At 36.5% G+C, this 24,273-nt stretch overlaps 2 protein-coding genes across 19 annotated transcripts in view; one reads left to right on the top strand and one right to left on the bottom strand.

Annotated features, from left to right (window-relative positions):
- LOC122521485 (neurobeachin) overlaps positions 1 to 24,273 on the top strand; it is a 310,344-nt gene that overhangs the window by 259,840 nt on the left and 26,231 nt on the right. For 12 of the 18 annotated variants that reach the window (XM_043642274.1, XM_043642270.1, XM_043642269.1 and 9 more), the window contains one exon: positions 13,910 to 14,056. The exons of the other annotated variants lie outside the window; for them this stretch is intronic. In XM_043642274.1, the coding sequence (XP_043498209.1) occupies positions 13,910 to 14,056 (147 nt within the window). The remainder of the gene's footprint in view (positions 1 to 13,909; positions 14,057 to 24,273) is intronic. 18 annotated transcript variants of the gene reach the window in all.
- Positions 21,985 to 24,244, bottom strand: LOC122521488 (protein mab-21). The gene has a single exon (XM_043642288.1). It carries the CDS (start codon positions 23,687 to 23,689, stop codon positions 22,592 to 22,594), a length of 1,098 nt encoding a protein of 365 aa, XP_043498223.1. The 5' UTR covers positions 23,690 to 24,244; the 3' UTR covers positions 21,985 to 22,591.

The raw sequence follows: 24,273 nt of genomic DNA, 5'->3' as shown, positions 1-24,273 counted from the left end.
GCTGGAGGCGCGACGTACCTTGAGTTATGGCGCAGGTTAATTATACAAAACATTCAATTATACCTCTCCCCTCCTGCCAACCCTTCTTCGTCTCTTTCCTCTCCTCGAACGCACACGCTGCTCATCTCGATAAAACAGAGAGAAACGAAAGAGAGAGAGAAAGATAGAACTACTCGCAAAAATAAAATCAGACTCGATCGAATCCGATCTCGTTCTCCTTCCATTTTTCTCACTCACTCACTCACTCGCTCTCTCTCTCTCTCTCTCTCTCTCTCTCTCTCTTTCTCTCTTTCTTTCTTATCTTCCTGCAATTTTTTTTTACAATTCTTTTTTCTAGCATGTTTGTTTGTTCCTCCAAGATGTTGACGATGGTTTACGATGTTTCGTAAGATACATGGGGTAGAACGTAGCTTCGTGACAAGTTCGATTACCACGTAAAGCAAATGTTGTTTCAAGAGCGCGAGATCGTATCCTTGGCGTACCTCTTAATTACAGGTATATAGAGTCCGACCTGAGAAGAATGACGCGAGGCTAACGAGTGTACTTACTTACTTGTTCCTTATTAGACAAACTACGAATTAAAATCGATGCATCGAAATCGTTCGATCGACCAATCGATCCCCATGTTTTCTTCGTTGCAGCTGCGTTGTTAATCAAACATGTTAGTTTATATCGAACGAATTCTAAATGCGGGTTCTCAAGTTTAAGAATAAAATACTCAGTATAAATCGAAGAAAAAATATTTCGCGAAATGAGAAAAAGTTATAACGATATCTCTTTATAGTTCGTTAACAGAAAGTCTGCACTTTGTTTTACTTTATAAAGATTAAAGAGTATTATGCTGGTATATATAATTAATGTTTTTTTCAAATTATGCGGGTCAAAGTTCTGTTTTTTCGTTTAGATCTCTCATACGATTGTCAGTACTTTAAACGATATCGTTTGTAATCATCAATTTCAATGACAGATATCCGGTAACTTGGTTGACAGCATTTATAAATAATTTCACTGATGGAAAGTTAAGATCCTGTAGTTTCTTGAACCACACATCTTCGTAACCGATCTTACGAGGCGGAAAGTTCTTTCCTAGTTCTTCTCTCATATCTGAATGATCCAGTGCGTCCATGGTCTTGTCGCACGGTGAAACTTACCGATCGGTCCTATCCTGAAAGGTACCATTTGTCATGAGTCGAAGATCTCTTGAGATGTCTTGAAACAAAAGGTAAAGACGAACTCGAAAATATTTCTTTATGAAAAAAAAAGAAAGATAAAATGAAAAAGACCACCGAAAATATAGTTCATATTTTCCCATGAAAAAAATTCTATTTATTGTTTATAATTTAAAAATTAATAAATTATCCAATATTTATGTGTTATAATAAAATAATCAATTTCATTTTATGAAAACATTTGTGTCATATGAAAACGAATCCTCGATCTAGACATATAATGATTAAAATATTTCTATATTTTGTTTTTAATTAATTAATAACATTTCTGGGAGATACTTGTAAGGTGTATTTAACTTGCTGAAACTATAGAAAGATGTTAAAGGAGTTGGAAATTGAATATTAAAATATTCGAAAGAGATCTTTAAAAAGAAAGAAATACGTAGAAAGATATAGAGAGAAAGAGATAGATAATAAGAAAGAAAGAAAGACAGAACGAAAGAACGAAAGAACGAAAGAAAGAGAAGGTGGCGGACGTCGGCGAAGCTGAACGTCGTGGGAGCACCTTACGAAGAAGGTGTTCCTTTTGGGTTCAGCAGGGTAGGTAGTTGGGGCAAGAGGGGGATCATAACGCAGAGATTTTACGCGCCGGCGCCGGCATCGAGCATCGGCGCCGGCGCCCCCCGCGGCCTCAGACGCCGCAACCATAATACCGAAGGGCCAAACATACCAGCAAACCTCACCGACGCACAATCTTTTTGGGACTATCGCGAGCTTCTTCCTCTTATTTTTATTTTTTCCCTAAATACTCTCGTAAATATTTCTTGCAATTTATTTTTATTCGCGTTTACTATTAAATTCGTTCATTTACCTCTCTAGTGCAGTTTGATTGGTCAATTAAACTGTATATTATCTTAATTAGTTATTAGGAAAAATGAATTGATGTATATGGTTGAAAGAATAATTGTTTGTCTTCTAAACCTTTCGTTTTCTAAACTGTGTTTGGGGGTGGTGCAACAATATATATAGCCGGAGGAAAAAACTTTTATTCGTAAATATTCTATTAAAATATTGTTTATTTGCATGCATGCGCATGCACACATATACAAACACACACATACCATACGCAGTGATCGTTCAAACATATATTGAATATTTACTTTCAAATGACCTTTCATTTACAATGTATTCAATCGTGTTATGTTCCCACACCTTTCTCAAGTATATCGCAATTGAAGGAATTTTGAAAGACATTTATTTTCATTCAATTAAGTGACTCATATTACTTCTAACGAGACGATACTTCGTAACAAAGTTAAGGAGGTTTCTTCACTTAAGAAAAGGATCTGTACGGCAAATGTTTTATCAAATAGTTGACAATTACCAAAATTAAACGAAAACGATAAAGCTGAACTTTTTATTGACGCATAGCGCAATAAATGAAATTTGGAGAACGTTAAGAAATTAACTGTGGTCTTTAATGAAGAACATTACGGCACGTTATGTATGTATATAATTTTGATGGTACAAAACGAACTCATTAAAATCCATTTCGTCGTTTTATTTAAAAAAAGTAAGAGAAAACATTTTATGTTAAAATAGTGCAATTTTATAAAATATAGATATGAAAAAGCTAATAAATATAATAATAAATAATATAAAATAAACATTTCACACACACACACGCGCGCGCGCGCGCGCACAGAATTATTCATAATAAACTACGTTCAAAGGACAAGAAGAAATGAAAGAAAAAATAATGATCATCACTAACGCGTTTCCTTTTTCTAACTGATCGAAAAATCAAGAAACGTCAACTTAACAACTTGATGAGTTATCTGGTATGATTACTTACGTTCACGAGATCGATCAAATATCTATAAAGGTCTAGAAGAATTTTGTTTCTGAACGATCTCATGTTCGATCGTTAATTACCGCGGTTATTAATCCTAACCGCAGGATGTATCACTGTGCATAGTCGGTTCGAGTTTTCTTTTTCGACGAACCGGTTGATTTATTCTCAAACCTTGAACCGCGATGGAAAGCGAAGACAAGACTACGATAAGTTTGATCGTTGTTGCCGTGACTACTAATATTCTCTATCTATACATATATCGTGTGTGACTGTTGCTTCGAGTTTCTGCTTTTAAAAACTTGGTTTTTAAGAAAAAGAAGAAGAAAATAAAGATTTGTCATATTTAACGAATGAACATAATGAAAGTTTGAATTTATATTAAATTTAGTCACCGTAATATACTAGATATATAATAGGTAAATTGTATTTGTTCAAACATGAAATCGAATATAAGGATAAAGAGAAGAAGAAGAAGAAAAAGAAAAAGAAAAAAGATAGTTCTTAGCTCTTAAGCATCTCGAATTTCCTTCTCACCTCCAGCAACGAAGACGAAACCTAAGCTCGAAGTATTCTTGAGACACCGTAAAAATGATATACCGACGCCCTTCGAACACGATCCTCCATAGTTTCGATCCACGGGATACGACGTTTCGTCTTCCATCTTCCGTATCGAGAAACTCCGTCTTACTATTCATTGTTTTATACGAGCTATAAAGATGTCAAGCAATTAAAAGATTCGGCTGATTCGGCGTCACGTGGGCGAATGACTCTCTCTGTCTCTATCTTTCCTTCTTTATCTTTTTTATTCTATATCTGTCTTTCTTTTTCTTAGTAGTGGGTGGATAAAATCGGGTGGTTGTTGGGTGGGTAGATAATCGAAAACAAAATTCTCGTATGTGGTGCCCATGTGGTGCCCACGTTTACTGGCATACGGTTACTCGGAGTGGACACCTGACATTGTATCGCTGTTGTCCTACAAAAGGCATCTCTTACGACCAACGATCGTAAATGTCCACGTTCAGCCTCCATTGCTGTATCGTGATATACAATGAACTGTATATTACGCAGGTAAACGCACGACGATCGCACCAAGTGGTTTAAGGTTAAACAGCCACCGTGTCGTCTTTTACATTTTGATATTGCCAGTTAAGTTGTTTCTTTTTTCCTCAACGACGATCTATAAAGATCATAGTTCGAACATAGATTCTTTTTGTTAAAATTATTTAGTCTTAACATTTACTTTATCTGTTTGATTGACGATTAAAAAGTAAATGAACTTGATTAACAATTCTTTATATATGTTACCGGAATAGTAGAAAATCAGGCAATGTTAGCAATACCCCGGCATTGTCCTCAATGCAAAGCGTTTTTCGACAAAGTCGGAAATGTAATCATATTTCTCACATTTCCTAGAAATTTTTGAGAATGACAAATGAGAAACTGGTAAAGTAAAAAAAGCAGATATAAAATATTTCCTTCTAAACCCGCTTATCTTCCGATACGATAAAGAACAAAAGATACAGATTTTTTATGGAAATCTCTATGAATATCGGTCTAAACGTAATATAATCTTCTACTACGATAAGTAACAGTGAGACCTACATAATAACACACCAGTATTGACTAAATTTCAGTTTATAGAGGTACGCATAGTATAGCGGCACACAAAGTCTCAAAAACCCGCTCCATGCTCACTTTTATGTGAGTGTGTGGGAGCGGGGTGTGTGTTAATTGTGGGGAGGGGTGTATGTCTGTATGTGCCTGTTGCCCAATAATGTATTCTTTTCAATATTGCCTAATTAGCATTTGGTGTTCCATAGAATGTCTAAATATTATGTTCAATGGTTAGAAAAAGTCTGTAAAAATTCTTCTGCTTCCTACATTTTCAAAAAACGTTTTGCATTTAGGATAATGCCGAGGTATTGCTAACATTGCCTGATTTTCCACTATTCCGGTAAAATATATATCATACAATGTAAAAGGAAAGAAAAATCACGTTATTCAATTCTGATTTTAATTCCCAACAAAATAATTATACAAAAATATTTTTAAATTTTTTTCTAACGAAATACCATGAAGAAGAAATTCAGAAGCAGCGAATAACTACGTTCTACCGCTGGATCTTTCGAAGGGCGACTCGCCACGTCGAAAAAAAACCATCCTGCTTATTTAATTCTCGAACGTCGACGTAATCAATTCCCACTGTGAATACCGAAATTCATTTTGGTAAGGATGTTCCCTTTAGAGAGATACTATCCAAAAGTTGAGATTTTATCACGGGAAAGAGTTTGCGAACGAGCTGCGTATTTTAGAGAAAATGATTGGCCGATGAGAAGAAAGAGAAAAAGTCTTGCATACGTCATCGAAAGAACGCCAAAAAAGAAAGAAAGAGAGAAAGATACGAGTAGTGGACGATGACAAAGGCCGATGGTGGGAGATTAAAACAATGCCGTCGTCTCGGTTCGAATAACGCGGGTGTGACAGGTCTTCCTATCTTCACCAGAAAACAGATTCAGCTACGAGGATGGACCTTAACGAGGCCTCTCTAATAAATAACCGTCCAGTTCAAGTTTCTCCTTTTCCCCTCCAACCTCACCTCAGCTCACCTTCCCTCATCTCACCATTCCTCTTCTCGTACTCCGTTAGTTTCCTTCTCGTTGTCTTCTCTTCCACTTCTCGTCTCAGTCTTCGTCTTAGATCCTTACGTATGGTAGACCAAAGGGATGGATCCCAAAACCGGGCCCCGAAGATGGATGCGTTTTGAGGCGCCGCCGTCACCTGGCCAGCCTTTCCAACAGACTTCCAGTTGAACTTTCCTTCTGGAAGAAGAAGGGTAGTGAAAGAAAGAGAGAGAGAGAGAAGAAGAAAGAGAAAAAATAAGATTGTATATTCAAGCATGACACCCTGTAATCGAACAAACAAATTCTTTTATCTTTAACATGTAAAAACTTATTATCGGTTTTGCTTGAGTTAATGTAGAAAATTCGTTATAATTGAGATTATGAATTTTATATTTGCATTGAGATTTTCGATTTTTTTTTTGTGAATTGGCACGCACGAAACTGAATAATTAATTCGTGAATCGTTTTCTCGAAATAATGTACACAATTTTATTGGACTTGTTTTTTTGGATATTCAATAATTTTTGGATCACTCGAGTATGTAATAAAATATCGAATATCATTTTGTCCGAACGTTCACTAACGATGGCAACATTTTCATCTTGGAAAAGAAGAAACTTGAACGCAGGATCGTCGTTCGTGTCCTCGATATATACCTGGCTCGCTGTTAACCCTAAAGGTTTCTCTTATCTTCCACCCGATCTTCTTCACGCATATTATACTACGTGGAAAACAGCGAGAGTAAAAAAAAGAGAAGAAGAGGAGGAAATGGAGAAGATGAAGAGGTGGAGGAGGAGAAGGGGATACACGAGATGTACACATACTAGCGGCGGAATTCTCTTGAGTTCTGTCGCGCGAATAACAGGATCAGGTTACCGTCTTTGAAAGAAGAAAAAGAAAAAGAAAACATATACAGAAAGAGAGAGAAAGAAGAAAAATAAAGGAATAAGGCTATCCCAAGAGTAGTAGTGTTTCTTGAAGGGAATTTCGAATGGCGACACGGCGTGGTGGTTAGATTCAAAAAAGCCCAAAAAAACTACGAGGGTGGATGTTAGGAAGGGTTGATCGTTTATCGTTTCCCGGTGAATTAAATTTCAACGATCGAAACGCACGACGATCTTTTTATAGATAAATACTTATTCTCATTTCAAGCACAAAAATATAGAAAATTCGATATAGCGTGGATACTTTTATTTATGTTAACAAAGTTCGATGTCCTTTACTTGAAAAGTTTTATTTGGTTCCATTCTTATAGATGTTCGTAGATAGCTACAAAACACCTAACGATTGGAATGAATTACTGCCGAGACCGATGCTCACCACCCTCGTGAGCCTCGAGTACAAAGCCGCGAGGAATCCTTATCTATTTTTAATTCAGAGAAAATACTTTTACGATCGATCGAGTCGGAGACGAGCGCGCTCGTATCTTTTACGATCGTGGTAGGAGAGGAAAAAGAAGTTCTCTTCTGAATCGACGAGATGCGATTGCATACTGTAAACGTTTATTAAAAAATAATGTTTCTAATCTTTCTTACTTTTTCTCTCTCTTTTTCGTTTATATGGTTGAAACCCACCCTGTCTATCATCGCGGGATATAAATCATCGGCGAATCGTACGATTGACGTCTATTTAATAGAAACGCAACTATACAAGTATGGCGTAGGATAACATTAACTCGTCCGGGAGTCGAGGGGGCTGGTCTCACCGCGACGGGTGGCCATTGTGAAGCTGGGACCCCTGCGAGCCATGGGCTTTCTCTCATTCTTGTGCCTGCCAGCTCCCTCGTAAAGTCAAACGTTGACACTAGCCGCGGGACATCGATTCTGTGGTCCCAAACACGCGTGCTTTCTCTTTATCTTTCTCTTCTTTATTCTTTTGCTTATTCTTAAAGATTCCTAGATCGTCTTTATCTTTATTACAAATTTCATATTTTTGAAAATGAACAAATTATAAAGAAACATTAGAAAAGTATAGATTTTCTTTGACGATTGATTTACCAATTGAATAGTTTGTTAATTTCTATTATAAGCAAGATAATTGTTATAATATTCTCAATAGTAGGTATACAATTTAGTTTCATAAATGGATTGTATACTTTTATCAAAATAATGAACAAACTATGTTACAAGATATATATATAATGAAAATCACAGCTCCTAAAAGTAGATCTTTACGACAATAATTTCGTTGGAGAACGCACACGACGTTTCGTAACGGTAATCTTGGCGAGAAAAATTCAAACGATGCAGAAAGAATTGCTTACGAAGAGAAGAGAGTTTATTTTCCATAATTACGAAAATAGCATTGAAAAGAGTTAGAAAATCTTATTGCCACGAGAAGTTAAGGTAAACAAAATAAAAGAAGAAAATAAAGTAGAAAGGAGAAGGAGCTCCGGCATCGTTCGTTAAATTAAAAGGTTTATGGGTGCATTAGCAAACTTAACGACCTAATCAAAGCTTCGTGCCATAAGAAGAGCCGCGACGAAATTGACGTAAGCATCCTGACACGAGGATTACAACGCCTTGGGGCTCTAAGGATCGCAACGAACAATGCTTTTTATTCTCGTCAAAATATGTAATTTTAACAAATTCGTTATATATAATATTTTCCTCATTTGTGAAAAAATGCCGATGTCTTCTAGGAATTATCTAAGCACCAATACGTATTAGAAATTTTATTTTTAATAAAAGTAAGTTTAAAAAATATGAAACATGAGTCTTTGTTAGTTTGGAGATTAACTAACGTTTTTGTAAGAACGCAAAAGTCCGACATAGAATCTCGAGTTTCCAACCTTCGAGGAACTAAGTTAAAGTGGAAGGGTCTTGCCACGAAGAAGGTACTTGGTAACGCGATACTCCAGGACCTCGTCCTGCGAGATTCTACTCGAACTTCTTTATCGTTTGAGCAAAGTGAATCACGGTTGAAGGAACGGTAAAAGGGAAAAGGAACGATACGGATAGGAGAAATAAAAGAAGATAAAGAAGAAGAGGAAGAAGATGATAGAGAAGAAGCAGAAGATGAGGACGAAGCTAAAGTAAAAGGAACAAAAGGATCAATTTTCTTAACTCGTTCCACTCGGCGGCAAGATCAAGGTGGTGCCACGCCTCCGGCCCGCCTCCTCTAATCATCGGCTCATTACTCATTAGTCCTAATGAGCCACGCGCGCCATCTATATCCGAGGAAGAAGACACTACTGTTGTGGAAAAGCAACGAAAGGAACATGTGCCACGATAAACAACTAATTTCAAACGTAATTCCATCGGTATATATGTCCGATTGACTGATATTCAAACAATAATCTCTCACGTATTTTCATTGTTCTCTTCCTCTTTGTTTGTTTCTTTCTTTCTCTTCTTTTCTTTCTTTATTTACGTATCTTACGTAGCAACTTGGAGAAGATCGATAAAACTTCCATCTTTTGAAACGGTCCGCAGAAATGGGTAGTTCGTGTCGAACGTGGGTCAGTCGGGGATGATTAATGAGCCAGGTAATGGAAAACGTCTTCGTTCCCTTGTTCGTGTTATGCTAATGTTGGATTCTCTTTATAATATTTGTTTTTTCTCTATTTCTTTCTAAACCATATTTAAAAGTTGAAGAAGAGAGTGTGTAAAAGTTATCGATATTTTATCTTTACCTCGATCCTCAAAGTAAATCTCTTATATTTCCCATTCAAACCAGTAAATGCGTTTTGAATCGTAAACGATTTGGATAATCGATTAGAATATTTGCTGAATATATTTGGTCGTTAGATCGGAGTTTCAACGTAGGGGAATGATTCTGTAGAATCTTCAGCCCCTTAAGCTGAAACTGAGCATAGTGAGAGGAAGAGACTGTCCCTGTTTCCCATAAAACAAGCCATGACATCGTGCCCAGTGAAGCGACCACGTGTAACGAATGCGCTTGCACCAAATGTACGAAAGAACACGCGCGCGCGCGCACACACGTAGAAAGAATTGCTCGCGTCTCGTTACATCCGTCATGAGCGTTGGCCCGTAAAATTGACGCCACCTGCCACCCTACCAAAATCCGACTTCCCGCTTTCTCTGTCCTATCGGAAATATTCTGACTCATCCTTACAATGTATTTAATGCATTTATAATATTCGATTTAATGATCCTTGACCCTTCTCTCGCGTTCTTCTCCGCTGAAAAATTTCTTCGAGTGGAAGTTATTACGAGTTCACCGGCCGCGGGAGCCACAAAAAGTGCTATCGTCATTTGTTCACGCGTCACATTTATAAGAGATCTCACTGTAGGACCACTGATCTTTCATACTTTTTAGACAAGTTCGATGTGTAACATTGTAAGATTATTCTTATTACTCCTGACTCATTTGATTAATGTATTCATTTGTTGGTAATATTTAAGTTGGTAATATTTTGATGATCCTATGTGATTTTATAAGGTTTTGTTTCGTATCAATTTTTTAACGATCGAAAATTTTTTTAATAAACTAATAAAATCTAGTATACTACGCTTAAAAAAGATTCAATTCAGAACTGACTTCATTACAATTGGATCTATTTATTAAGTGTTTCATCGCCACGCAGCGCGTTCGCGCTGTTCGCGTATTGTAGAGAAAATTGCCGCGATGTTTAACCACGATCGTCTATTCACAACACGCTCGGTTCCGAATGTAGCTCGTCGCGAGTCATATTATAATTTGCTTTTGTAATTACTTTTTACAAATATTTCGCAAGGTTTTGATTGTAGTGTAACGCTTCTGATATGACTGATGAAACAAAGCGCGATCGGGTCGAGCGGCATATTTTGACGAAAAAAAGGAGCAGTGCGATCGCGACGATCAACATTACTCGTAAATAAATGAACGAAGCGCTGCATGACACTATCCGACACAGATTTTTAAAACCCCTGGCACTAAAACGGTTAATCAATCATTAGATTATGTTAGAAAGAAGGAAGATAAAAAAATTGTCCAAAATAGTTGGACGAGAGGATACAGAAAATCGAGAGTCGATCTACAATATATAATGTAATTGTTTCCGAGCCAACACTCGAAATGCAATGAGGGTTGCTTGACTCGGGATTTGCTCTACGTTTTTCTTTCTTGTTCTTTGTCCTTCTCTCTTTTTCTCTCTTTTTGTCAGTGATGACTTCATTCCCATCCGATCGCGCCGCTCGTTCTCTACCCATTTCTGAAAGCTCGTATGTAACAGGACGATACTAAAATTCAGATACAAGTCAAGTTTTCCTTTTATGCAACCGACGACTATTAACGTGACTACCGTTTCGAACGTGACTTCATATAAATTTCCATAAAGGGCTTCAAGAATGTAAGGAATATTTTATTTTTTACATCTAATTGTGAATGAAATACATACCACAAAAAGAAAAAGTAAATATTCTTATAATTATTAATAATATTAATTATTTTTCTTTTATCTCTTTTCAATGAAAATTTATTGAAGTAAGAAAAGTATTATTTCGTTCATCTTTTGAAAAATCTAAACATTTCGTTAAATCTAAAGTCGTACTACAGGCATATCATTGATCGGAAAATAAGAACCCTTTTGGTACTAGGTAGGGTTATAAATAAAAAGGTAGGAAAAAATAAGTACATAGAAAGAAGAGAAAGATTTGCGATCGGCAAGAACAAAGCTCGCGAGATAGGCCCCAGCCGCCATTGTCCTGTGCTTGTTTGCGTCCGTTGTGTCCCGGCGAAAATATCCGACGCTTTGTGCTGTTCGATGTTCTCGCCGTGGACCAAACCTATCTTCTCTCTTTTTCTCTCCCTCTCTTCGCCAACTGCGGGAAAAGGATTACCCGAGAAATCCTTTAATAGCATTGTTGGCATTTGAATAACACGAAATACGATATGAGATCGGCCCTGAACACAGGCCTGGTTCTCTCTTCTCTTTCTCTCTCTCTCTCTTTTTCTAACTCGAGCTTAGTCGAACGGGGTTCTGTAGGTATAAGGTTACGGTCCTGTTCCAAACCACCCTCAGTCTAGTTCTTTTTTCCCTTTTCCTTTCTCTTTCTCTCTAGTCAGTCCAGATTAATCGCTGGCAGCTCTTCGAGATTCACCAAGCGAAAACATTCTACCCAGGCACGACAACATTTCATCGTACCAATCTTAAAACATCTTTAGAAGGATCTTGAAACAACCCGATTGAATCATCTTGGCGTTAATTACAGAACGACGTTAATGAATATCTCAGAATTATCGGAAAATAAATCGCTTTCACGTTAAACTAGTAGCCAGCTAGCTGTAGAATCAGAACTGGCGTATATCTCTTACCGAAGTAAATTGGAGAACTCGAGATCCATCTTAATGCTCATTCACGTGACGAATTGGCACGCGTACAATCGATTCTAAACGCTCTTCCTTACATTTAGCATTTTCAAACAGGTTGCTAAGAGCATCGATCAGTCACACATACGCCCTCTCTCTTTCTCTTTCTTTCTCTTTATTTTTTTCTTTCTCTCGTTTAACTCATTCCAATTACCACATTAACATTTTACTATCTTATTGCTATTGTCTGGGCGTATTCGCGTTTCTACTCGTTCCAAGAATAATCGTCGAAATGATTGGTCTGCGAATGTTAGTCTTTCCAAGAGAGAAATAAACGGTGGTGTGATTAAATTAGCCGACTCTAAATGTTCCTATTAAGTATGTCTGATTAGATTAGAGAAGAAAATAGGTTAGAAAAGAAAAGGAGATAAAGGAATCGCGTTTTCATGGTCTTAGTCCAAAAGAAACTAGAAACGAGTAAAAAGACGAGAACGAATTATTACACAGAAGGTCGAAAACGTTAACGTCGCGTCGCACGTGAGCGACTACCGGTCATCATTCCATCTCTTCTCTTTCTCTATCTCTCGCTTTCGAGACACTGATATTTCTTCAAAAAGAATCTCAACACATAAACCGAACACTTTAGACTTAGACTGGCTAAAGCGAGAACGTTCGTCCACTTAGTATTCACGACGTCGAGGCATGCGAGAAACGAGCTACGAATACTGCAACGTGAACACCCTTTCTTTTCTTCTTCTTCTCTTATTCCTCCTCCTCTTTATCCTCCTTCTTCTGCTTCTTTTTCCCTTGTATCCGTAAAAGTTTATTTTTATCAATTACTTGAGAGGTGTGCAACCGATTAGGTAATTTTTCCTCTTAAAGGATTATGAAGTCTGACCAAATAATTTTTATTTCTTTGATAAGCGATCGTATAACAAAATGGAGGAACAATTAAATGAGTTATATGATATAGTCGTCTAAACCACTAATATCATTTATTTACATGTTTTTATATGTTTTTTATAATAAGTTGCCCATTCGTCGTCATAAAGTTTATTTACTACCGTTTTGCTAATAATTATTCATCAATTCTAAAACACTTTCAAGTGTATTTGAAAGTTTAACGAAAGAATCCATAAATTTAAGAAATTTATTCGTTGATTTTTAATCTCTATGAAAATTGGTATTTCTCTAAATTGATGTTTTCAATATTGTTAAAATACTTTATTTCATAGATAATCAAAAATACTATCTGGAGATTGAATTTATATAAAGTCGAGAAACACTAGTATAAGTAAATCTCAAAAGCACGACAAATCCAATATTCTTGTAAATATTTAAGCGATCCCCTATTATATTTAACGAGTTTCTTCTTCCTTGTGTAAACACGTTCTATCTTATAACCTATTATTTTCTTTTTTGTTTACTTTCAGGTGAGTAGTATTCAAAAAATATGGCTATCGAATTATCTTTCGCGACCGGAAAAATCGTTGCTCCATAGTTACCGGTAAGTAAATTGCTCGTAAGAGGCGTCTCTAATGATCAACCAATAGATATAACGTAGGACATAACTATGTGCACCACTTGCTCACAAAGAAAGAAACTAACGTTTATAGGGTAGTATTAAACTCCAGTTACGATGTTTCTTCGACGTTGTAGCAAAGCGCTTTGCTCGTATCGTGAAATAGCTACGGTTTTCGTCTTTGAAGTTACGAGCGTAAACAGGCGATATATACTTGTTGGTCTTGAAGAAAAGAAAGCTTTTCTGGATGAGACGAGTAACCGTAAAAAAAGAAATAATAAGAAAAAGGAAAAGAAAGAAAAAGGGAAAGTTGTTTTCTTGGGGTATCACGTTGTAAAAAAAGTCGGAAGAGCGAAAAGAGAAAGAAAGAAAAGTTAGAAAAAAGGTGTCTCTAACGTATTGCAGCTCGCAACGATAATTCAAGCAAAAGGATGCATCTATCCTACTATTCCAGAAATAAACGTGCACGGTGTCGTTGTTTTTCGTTTAGGCTTCCACCTCCGCTCGACAACGTTCCCATCGCGACGAGTGTACAACGTTGCGTTCGATCTCCCTAGGGAGAAACTGGATGACTACCGATTTTCCCTTCTCGACGTCATCTCGTGAAACAGCAGCAACATCCCCTTGTAATTCGTTGGTAGGTAGCCCTCTAGTCTTGGTTAGAAAATTTTCGGGACATAAATCTCCGTGATAGTGTTTCCCTTTGTTGTTGCCGCCCACGCTACACAGATTAATCGAATTTCAAGTTTGATATCTGAGAGATATCTGCGATTTTTCAGGATAAATTTGTTTTCAATCGAGATCTTTCTTTATTGGAGTAAACAACTTAGTAATTTATTAATTATTTAATAGATAATATTTTTACATAAGAGAACTATCTTTTCAAGATAAGTCTAATTGAGATTTCAATTCTTCGATAAAGTAATTTATTTAAGTTTGTTTAATTTTTTTATCTCCATTATTAGATATTAGTAGACAATGCTGTATTATTTATAAGCAGGATATATTTGTGAGTATTATGATTTTGTTATACGTTAAGTAATTTGTCCGTCTGCGACGAAATTAGAGACGTTTGGAGTGGCAAGACTCGTTAATAATCGTTTCCCTCTGAACTGATAAATTATATTGCGCCTGCACTTAAGCCGTCCTTTACCCCTTTCGGTGGTAATAGTATCACGAAGGTCGGTGGGCGATTCAATTTATTTTTCTCGAGATAAAAGCAACACTTCGAAAATCATCTTTCAAGATCGATATTATTTTTTTTCTCCTTATATTTTATAAAATACCTAAACAATATATTGATCATTTTTAAACCTTTTTCTCAATTCGTCTTAAAATGTTTTCCAGGTGAGATACGAAGGCGAAACTTTCTTACGAACTCAGTTACCTACAAGAAAATATCATTTTTTTCCCTACCCTACGATCGTTTATATCAATCGAGAGTTTTTCGGATATTACGATCATAAATTATACGAGCAGGGTAAAGTAATTACGCTCTCTTCTTAAAATTGCGATGCCACGTGCCTGAACAACTTACATATTTCTTAAATGTCACTCTATACTCTCTCTCATAAGTCGATTACTTTTTTATGTAAGCAAAGTATCATTGTCAAAGATTCATAGATCTCGCTCGCATAAGTTTCACAAATTGCAAAATAACGTTGGTGCTTCGAAAGAAAATATCTTACAGATCTATTACGTTCTTAAGTCGTAACGTTTCTTATTCCTTCTCATTTCCGACAAGAAAAACGAGCGGTGAAAAATGGTGGACAGCACGTTCTACAGTATAGTCTTTGAGACGTTTGTATACTTTTATACTTGTATAGTCTTTGAGAACGTTTAGTAGCGCATTTAAAGTAAAGTACTCCCTCGGTCTGCCACTTGATTTACCACGCCAGATTTCGACGCATTTGCCGTTATATATCTCTTTCTTTTTTTTTCTTGAAGTGGCTACCGGGCCAAATCGAAAGCAAGTCTCTCTCAAATTTCTATCTCTATCCATCTTTCTCTCTCTTCCTCAAACGAGAAGAAGAAAGATAGAAAGAACAAAGAGAGCCGCCGCCGCTACAGTTGCCTTCCGTCTCCGTGTTAGAATCAGATGCATTTAGAGAGGCGACTCTTCTCTGAAGAAAGAAAGAAAGAAAGAAAGATATGAGAGTGGTCCATGGAAGACGTTAACCAGATCACCGGATGCCCATGACACTTTTCTCACCCACTCGAAGTCGTTATCCACGCCATTGGACAACACGCACGAGTCAGACCGTAAAAGATCCCGCCACAAGATCCGCCTTCGTACTTTGCTTCTCTTATCCAATAGTCCACATTAATTTCGCATTCTCCAAAAGTAGTAATAAGAGGAGCACCGGCTCTTCTCGACTAAAGAAAAAGGTTTAAAAAAGAGAAAGAGAAAGGAGGCATTTTTGTTCTCCGTAAATACCACTTCGATCCTTTTTTATCGTGAAAGAAAATTGCGATGTAAAATAAGCGAGACCACGAATACGGTGACACGAATATGAGATAAAAGTCTTTCAAAATGTAGATTACAATTTCGTGGAACATACCACGAATACGATAATTTTATTGTCTTTTTCTTATTCTTATTAATATTTTCAAGCATATTAAAAGTATCTATATCAACAATTTCGTAGAAACATGGGAAAATAATATACTCGTGCAACAATAATTAAAGCCTAATAATACATACTTACTCGTACAATTTTTTTTATTTATTTGCAATTATATTGCGAATAAAATTAAAAGAATATAAGATATTTTTTTCTTCGTCCTCTTTGACAGATTGTTCGAGGATCCTCGTATAGATTCTCGAAACTACCCCCTTGATCGCGCTACGCAACACCCCTTATTCGTTCTCATCAATGTTTCATATCAACACGCAATGACCTAACACAGTCCCACGGCGGCGATACACTAAGTGGTTTTGCTCATAAAGCTGTAACGGCTTGTAGGATAATGCCGTCGGTGAGTGGAGTCTGAGACTTTAAGAAGGAGAGGGGTGAAGGGTAGGTTTAAACATCGTCGCAGACAACGACAAGAGCACACATGTGACTCCGAAAAAGAGACGAGTCCTCGAAACTTTTACCAACGATTTGAATCTATCGTTGTATTACTTATCGTCGAGCTTGTCTATTAATTTTTTCTTCTAAACTTTAAATAAAAAAAAAACATTAAATTATGACTGTTTTTATTTCGAAATATAAGTCTGCTTATAATCTTATTAACGTGATTTTCCATAGTTGACTATTACTAATTTTAATTTCTTATGTAAGTAAACAATCTGATTTATAATATGGTTAATTATGTTAACGTAGGATACTTCATTAGAATGAATCTTTTCAAAGAACGATAAAAAGAGCGTCGCATACTTCAAAGAACTTCTTGATTAATAAAGAAATATCGATAGTTTTGATCGTATCAGTCACGGTAGGTACTTATCATCGTCTCATCGTCTTCCGCTTTGAAGTCGTCACGACATATAGAATTTTATCCAATCGAAAGGACGACAATATAAATTCAATGATCGCCGGTAAAGCTTGCGCTGTTAATTTTAAATTCATTCGCATCTGCTACTGACATTCTCTCGTTAATCACAAGCTAAGTCAAGTAAGAATCTCGTGACGATATCTCGATGCGATATACATTTCTTGTGTTCTGCAATCGTTTTGTTATGCGGGACGCGATAAAGGAAAGGCGCGTAATTTCTGGCGTATTCGTTCCTCGCGATAAGAATTTCAATCTCCTGCAAGGCAATCCTCTTCTTTCTTTTCTCACGTTTCTGTGGGTTTCATTTAAGAAGATGAATTATTCCTAGAAAAAGGGTTCTTTCTCGACAAAATAAAAGATTTCCTACAGAAATAAGAGGATATACAAAGTCAGGCCTGATAACACATATGTACTGGATGATTTTTTTTATTGAAAGATAAAATAGAATAAAATTTGTCCATCCCAGGCTTCATTTTCAAGAAAGTTAAATTTAAAAATCCGTTCGATTCAAATTCAATTTCTGGTTCTATATGATTAGCTGTGCGACTATCGTGAAAATTTCGATAAGTGCACTAAGAACTTACAAGATAACAGTGTAACTTACGGACGTGATTTCGATAAAATTAATGACGTGAATGCTGGTATCTTTTTGGTGAAAGACCAGTAGAGGCTATATAGCGAATTTTTACGAGAAGATAAAGAAACGCAAGGTGTAGGAGAAAACACGTTAAACATTTCTATTGATGTTTTTTTTCCCCTGACGTATCGCGGTCATGACATTCAGAAGAAAAAATAATGATTAATAATAATGCAGGATAAAAAACGTATCGGCAATTTATAAAACACAAGGTATTTATATTAATGTCGCTAAAATTCACAAGACTTACGTAGTTCGGTCAAAGTATTCGTGTTATTTTTACAAACCTCCCTTCCATGATATTCTACCACGTCGTACCAGTATGATTTTATCGTAGCTCGCGTGCAAAAAGAAATGAAAAAGTTTGTCTAGAACATAGCATCGACTAGATTTAATTTGTTTAGTTATTTCTTTATGTTTTATTCGTTATTTTTTTACTTCAGTTGTCTCTCTAAAGGAAAAAAAGAAGGCACGAGTTCTTCTAATAATAACTTATATAGATTTTTTTATTGAAGTCATAAACAAAAATATTAAAATCAGTTTTCTTAACGCTTGCACCAGTATAAAATATCACAGAACATAGTACGAGAACGTCGATATCGATTATAGCGATCTTGTCGAACGTCCTCGTGCTCGCGCGTCGTCAACAAGTACACGCAAATCGCGAGTGCATATCGCGACTTTGCGTGTCTGGGCTCGTAAGAAGAAAAGAGAGAAAAAATGAGCTGAACAAAAGGGAAGAGTAAACAAAGATACACGGATAAGTAATATAGTCTTCGGTTTTATTAAAATATTTAGAAAATATAGCACAAAGTAAAAGAAAGAAAGAAAGAGAGGGATGGAACGTTCCATTTAGCAAATATTTCAAAATATTATTCACAAATAATGTCGGACAGAATTGTGGTATTCCTATTATTTTGTTTTTCATATAAAAAGAAACGTAAGCAGGAGAACAAATGTATGGTCTAAAATCGTATTTGAGAACTTTGTTCATTAAAGCTATTTATATATGCATACATTAGGTCGATCGTTGTTAGAAGAAAGTAAAGAACAACGTTAGGAAAGTGAAAGACTATTAAAATAAAATAACTATTAACGATCGTTTCGTTGAAGTAAGGAACTGAAAGTTAGCTTTGAGAACTCGCTCGAAGTAGGTACGGAAGATAAGGAAGATGGCTTTGGAAGAGAGGCTGCAAGAAGGCTGCAACGAGCCTTGAGTTCGCCCGTGCGTGCATTCCTGTCCGGTTTTTTCCCCCCTCACTTTACTCACCTCTCTTTCTCTCTCTCTCTCTCTCTATCTACTCCACCGTCGCCACCACCGTCATCCACCCCCTTCCCCCCGCGCCTTTTGTCTTATTATTTTGTCGGCGCTCGGGCAACAGGTATATCTCTCTCTCCTTCCATACGGCACTCCTCTCGCTTGCTTGCGATCCCCGCATATAAACATCGCGGCTTTATCTGAGCGTTTTATAGCGGAGGTCCTGGCAACCGACGAGGACCAACCGAGATCACCCTAAAGAAGGAACAAGAAAGAAGGAGATAGAATGAGTCGACACGAACTCGACTCTCTCTCTTTCTTACATTCTACACTCTTCTTCGTCTTCAATCTCTTCGTTTTCGTCTTATTTTCTTTCCTTCAACTTCTTCGTCTATTCTGTCTCCCTTCTTCATCTACTTCCTGATCTTCTTCTTCTTCTTTTTCTTCTTCTTCTTCTTATTTCTCTCTTCCTTTTTCTTTTTTCTTCTATTTTATTTTGTCGTTTCAAAGCGACACGATTCGAGTTTTAGGACCACTCGATGCGTCGATACGGAGAATCCTTGTTGCCGGTCATTCGGAGGATCGTCGTCGTCGTCGTCGTCGTCGTGGTAAAAAAAGAAAAGAAAATGACTCTTCGTCGTTTGCATACTTCTCTTTCTCTTACACGTTTTTTCTTCCTCTCTCTCTGTTTCTTTCTTAAACCCTTAACCCTTGCTCTCACCTACTCGTGATTCTCTGGAAATTCGGCTCTTCTTCGTTCGATGATCGGATTTCTTACCGCGAGATAGCGAACGAACATTTGCACCGGCGAAATTCGTATTTCCTGAGATACGTTCACCTTCATTTCATAGCTGTTCGAAACATTTTAAGGAATCATTTTATCTCCTTCACGATTAACCGATGATACCGAAGCAAAGAGGGTATTTCCTAATAGGTGATTTTCTTAGCTTCTTATCCGTAAAACATTCTATCGCAGTATGTCTCAATTCTGGTTTAAAATACTACCTTCAGATAATATTAGAAAATATAAATAAATAAAATGTAAGAAAAGATCGCGCGAAAATGTATTAAGATAAGACAAAAATTGATTATTCTGAGAGATATTTTATCGATAGATCTCGAAATTCAAACTGAAATAATAATTTCATAAAATAGATCGGCTTGATCAAATATTAAATAGTATTTACTTTTTAATTATATGTTAAACGATATCAGATCGTTTAATCATTTAATGCGTATCTATTTATAAATTATGTTAACTATACAAGGTTAATATAGTAATTTTTTATTCTAATTAGGTTTTTATGCGTATAATAAGTAATTTGTAGATTATTCCTTATAGCTTCCATTTTCCTATACTACTAAAAATATCGACTGACAATTCTCGATACAAATTGCGCAATATCGATAGCACGTGGACGGTTTCTCCGATGAGGTAGCGTCGCTATTGTCATTTATTTCATTTAGATTTAATTTTTTACTAAGTCTCCTGGATGGATTCTTTTGAGCCTTCTAAGGATATATTGGTTGTAATTATCATTGGCTAGCCGGTTTATCTGCGTATCAATTTTTCTTTTGTATTTACAGGTTGTACGAGTGATTTATAATCTACATGGTTTATCTTATCAGTGTCAATAGTGATTAACAGCTCGTATTTCTTTATGTCTTCATAACAAAGAATAGTTTGGTATCTCTTAATCTATATCCAAATTTCTATTTCGACGGATGTGTCAAATGACGAATCCATTATTTTCTTCTCTACCTTTTTAATAAGTTAATTCGACCTCGAAACGAAATATATTTAGCAACAAAAAAAAGCAGTAAACCATTTCTAAGAACTGTTATCGTTCGCACACATGTTTTATGATTAAAAAAGATATAAGCTTATTTTCTAAATAAAGGGTCTAGTCACGCTATTCGTTTTTCCTTTTTTTTAACGTTACGAACGTTATTTATCTACCATTGACCTTTCTTAAATGAAGTATTCTATACATAGAAACATCGTTTATTTCTAAAGATAATTAGAAGCAAATATCACGATGGGTTACTCAGTTACAAGGTTACTCCGTAACCATGAGTTACTTTTCATACTTGATTGCAAGTAAAAGATTATTTGAAATTTCTGTGATGCACGAAGTTAAACAAGATTATCAGTAATATTACTTGAAACGCTGCCAGTTTCACGCTCGTTTCTGTCAGTCAAAACTGTACCATTACATTTGCTATGCGTTTTAGAATCGATCGTGTCGACAATATTTGCAAATATTTCATTGAAACTTGTTTCTAACTTTCATAATGTTATTCCTCATTAAGCGTTTTATTAACATATCGATTCACATAAATTTTTTAACGATGTATTTATGGATTTGATCTCATTTAATTTAAAACTAATGAACAAAAATTGTAATTTTTGTCCTTCAACGTAATACATTTAATTTATTTTGCAAACGTAAATGTATAATAACGTATGTAAATATGATCGTAATTTTTTATAAGTAAAATTAGAATTCTAGGAAAAAGGAAAAAATAAATAATTATAATATTCTGTACTAGTATGCATTATAATGCACGATATAAGTCAAGTTCTATTGAAACTTGTAGACTGTATGTATATTTATTTACGTAAAATATCTTTAGTTTACTTACCTGTTCACGATAAGTAACTTTACTGTCTTGACGTTGAACGATAATCAGGATGTTTATTAAAAACTCGTTTTTTATGTAAACGTGTGTTTCATGAACTAGGCGTAATTTTTTTTAACGTATGACGTATTACGGTAAATTTCTAATCAACTTATCTATAAGTAGGACAAACAAGTAGCTAAACGCGTTTGCAATTTTAATCACGACGTAAAAAATAGCCAAGTTATCGAACGAACAGAGAACAAAGGGAAAAAAATTCCAAAATTTTGACACAAAATTCTCTTTTCTTATTCGAACTCGTAGACATTTAAAAAATTAAATAAAGAACAAAAAAGGATGAGAGTATAAAATTTACGACACCTAACACTCGCGGACCAGTTGGCTCATCGAACGAAACATTCAATCGAAAAATCTACGGGTTTTGATTTTCGAAGAATGATCATTAGGATAAAAAGAAAGAAAAAAAGATTGACTAAAATAATAAGGATGGTTTGGTGATGTTTGATCGAAGAAAACGCGTCAAAGATTTTCGTATAAATAGGTACTGTATTTTACATTTCGTTACACAGTTCAATAAATATCTTTCAAATATTATTTACATAACGGCGGGAAACAAAACAGTCGATAAGAAACGATTGACTCTTCGTCATGTAATATTTGGATAACATGAAAATTCGTACTTATTTTTGTTTCTTTTTTCAATAGTTACACATATTTTCACTATTTTATTGAATTCATTTTGAATTCATTTAATGAAGAAATCGCCATTTGACCAACGGTGAAGGATCAATCGGCGATTCTTTTGAGAAAGAAAAACGAAAAACGCGATTCATCCAAGCGACGGCAGCTTCTCCACGCGAATAGACAATAAAGAATAAGTACGTCGGAAGAAAAGAAACGAATTAGTTTCCTGAAAAATAAAACGTCAACATAGATGTTAATTATGGCACTAACTCGTACGCGTGGCCATTCATCGCACGATCACAAAAATCACTTATTATGTTCTTTATGCCGTTGATGTCTCCGAAAGGTGAACGCTTGCAAATGATAAACTAGGATTCAATGTTGATTCTAGAAATCGATCATTCGTTCGAAACGTTTTAATATTTACGATCAAAATGTTTTTTTGTTAACTAGAGTTTCTCCAAAGCCCGGCTATTCGTTAATAATTCTCTTGTAAGTCTCCATACTTGTTTAGCTGCGTTCTCCAAGCCACTCGGTGATTTTCCTTTGAATAGATCAAGATTAGGTAGGAAATAATGAGGACATCTTCGACATTGGAGACAGGAAATAAGTTGTAAGAAAATGCCATTGATTCGATCGCCTAGACAGGCCTCATCCCATTCTGCCTCATGAGGATGTTTTTCACATTCGTAAAGTAACAAAGTTTTCATATGATAACTAGTGACAGGATTTCCTGGTAAATCAAGGTGTCGATCCCTAAGCGTCTTGAGAATACTCAGACAACGTTTTCTACTAGCACCTTGGAGAAGTCGATTTTCGGCATCGATGAAGGACAACGCCCAAGCGTCACCCTCCATGGCTGACTGTTTTCCCTGAAGTCCGATACATTCCTTCGAGAGCATATCAAAACCCTCTGCCTTTACTTCCGCAACAATATTCGGATGTGGCCAAGGTATATTGATGATTGGCCAATGAGAGGCCGATCTTGGCCATAATCCGGCGCACTTAAACGCAGGCGTAATTTGTACGATGTATCTCTCGCGTATCCGTAATTTCACCTCCGTCGTATCTGCTATCATTTTGACCGAATCTCTATACGCGCACTTATCGCAAGCCTGGGCGACCAATGTTTGAAACCTCGATCGAATTTTTCTGGCAGACAGATATCCGCTCGCTGTTATAAACTCTACCCAAAGAGACATCGATCTTTTCCTACCGTCGCTAAGTTTCAACACCGCGCACCCAGGTAACGTGCCGTCATCGACGAAATTTAAAACACCCATTTGATTAAGATAAATAACAATCTCGAACTCAGTAGGTGAGATCACATCGAGACCATCGAATCGACCGTTGTAATCCGTCAAAGAAGAGATGAAACGAGGTTCTTGTACCTCGACTTCCTTCAATACATCCTGCACAACCCTGCAAACTTCCTGAATCGTCTTTGCCACTTGACTCTTTCTACCCATCACGCGTTCCCCGAAGTACTTGTTGATCTGGTACACCATTTTCGACTGAGCGGCCAGCATCTCAGCCGGCACCAACATTTTCGCACCGGGACCGGCCTGATTCGGCCCGGGCTTTGGGTCTTCAGAAATCCTTTAAGAAGCCCGGAGGGCTTCTCCGTTTTTTTCGACGATTTCGATCACCGCATTCTTAACTTTATATCTCGTCTCTTTTCTACTCTCGATTAATCTTCTATTAAAGAAAATTCGATCGTAGGAAACACATGATCGTTCAGTTTGTGTCTTGAAAAAATGCTCTTTTACTTTTATTTTTTATCTCACGGACAAATGTTTCTTCGTACTTTTTAACGTTTCTCGAGATCTTTCTTATCGGAGACACGAACGATCCATGGGAAGGAGACGACGAGCATCTCCGTTCAGGAGCAGATTGTCGACTGCGCTGTGTTCCACCTTCGTAGATCCAATCGTCCTTCCTTGCTAGTCGGAGGCGTGCCAGCTTTCTCGTTTGATCATGTTTCACAATTTGGTCACGCCCCCGGTTAGTGTTAACCCGACCAATCCTCGCTTAGCTCGACCATCATAGGGCGGAGAGTTCCGACGTCGACGCGAAACAATCGATCCGACTTTCCGACCACGCCACTCACCAACATTATCATACTCGCCTA

Source organism: Polistes fuscatus, unplaced genomic scaffold (genome assembly GCF_010416935.1).
Source record: "Polistes fuscatus isolate 324 unplaced genomic scaffold, CU_Pfus_HIC Scaffold4, whole genome shotgun sequence".
In the NCBI taxonomy this organism is placed as follows: Eukaryota; Metazoa; Arthropoda; class Insecta; order Hymenoptera; family Vespidae; genus Polistes; species Polistes fuscatus.
This window is presented reverse-complemented; position numbering and strand designations above follow the sequence as displayed.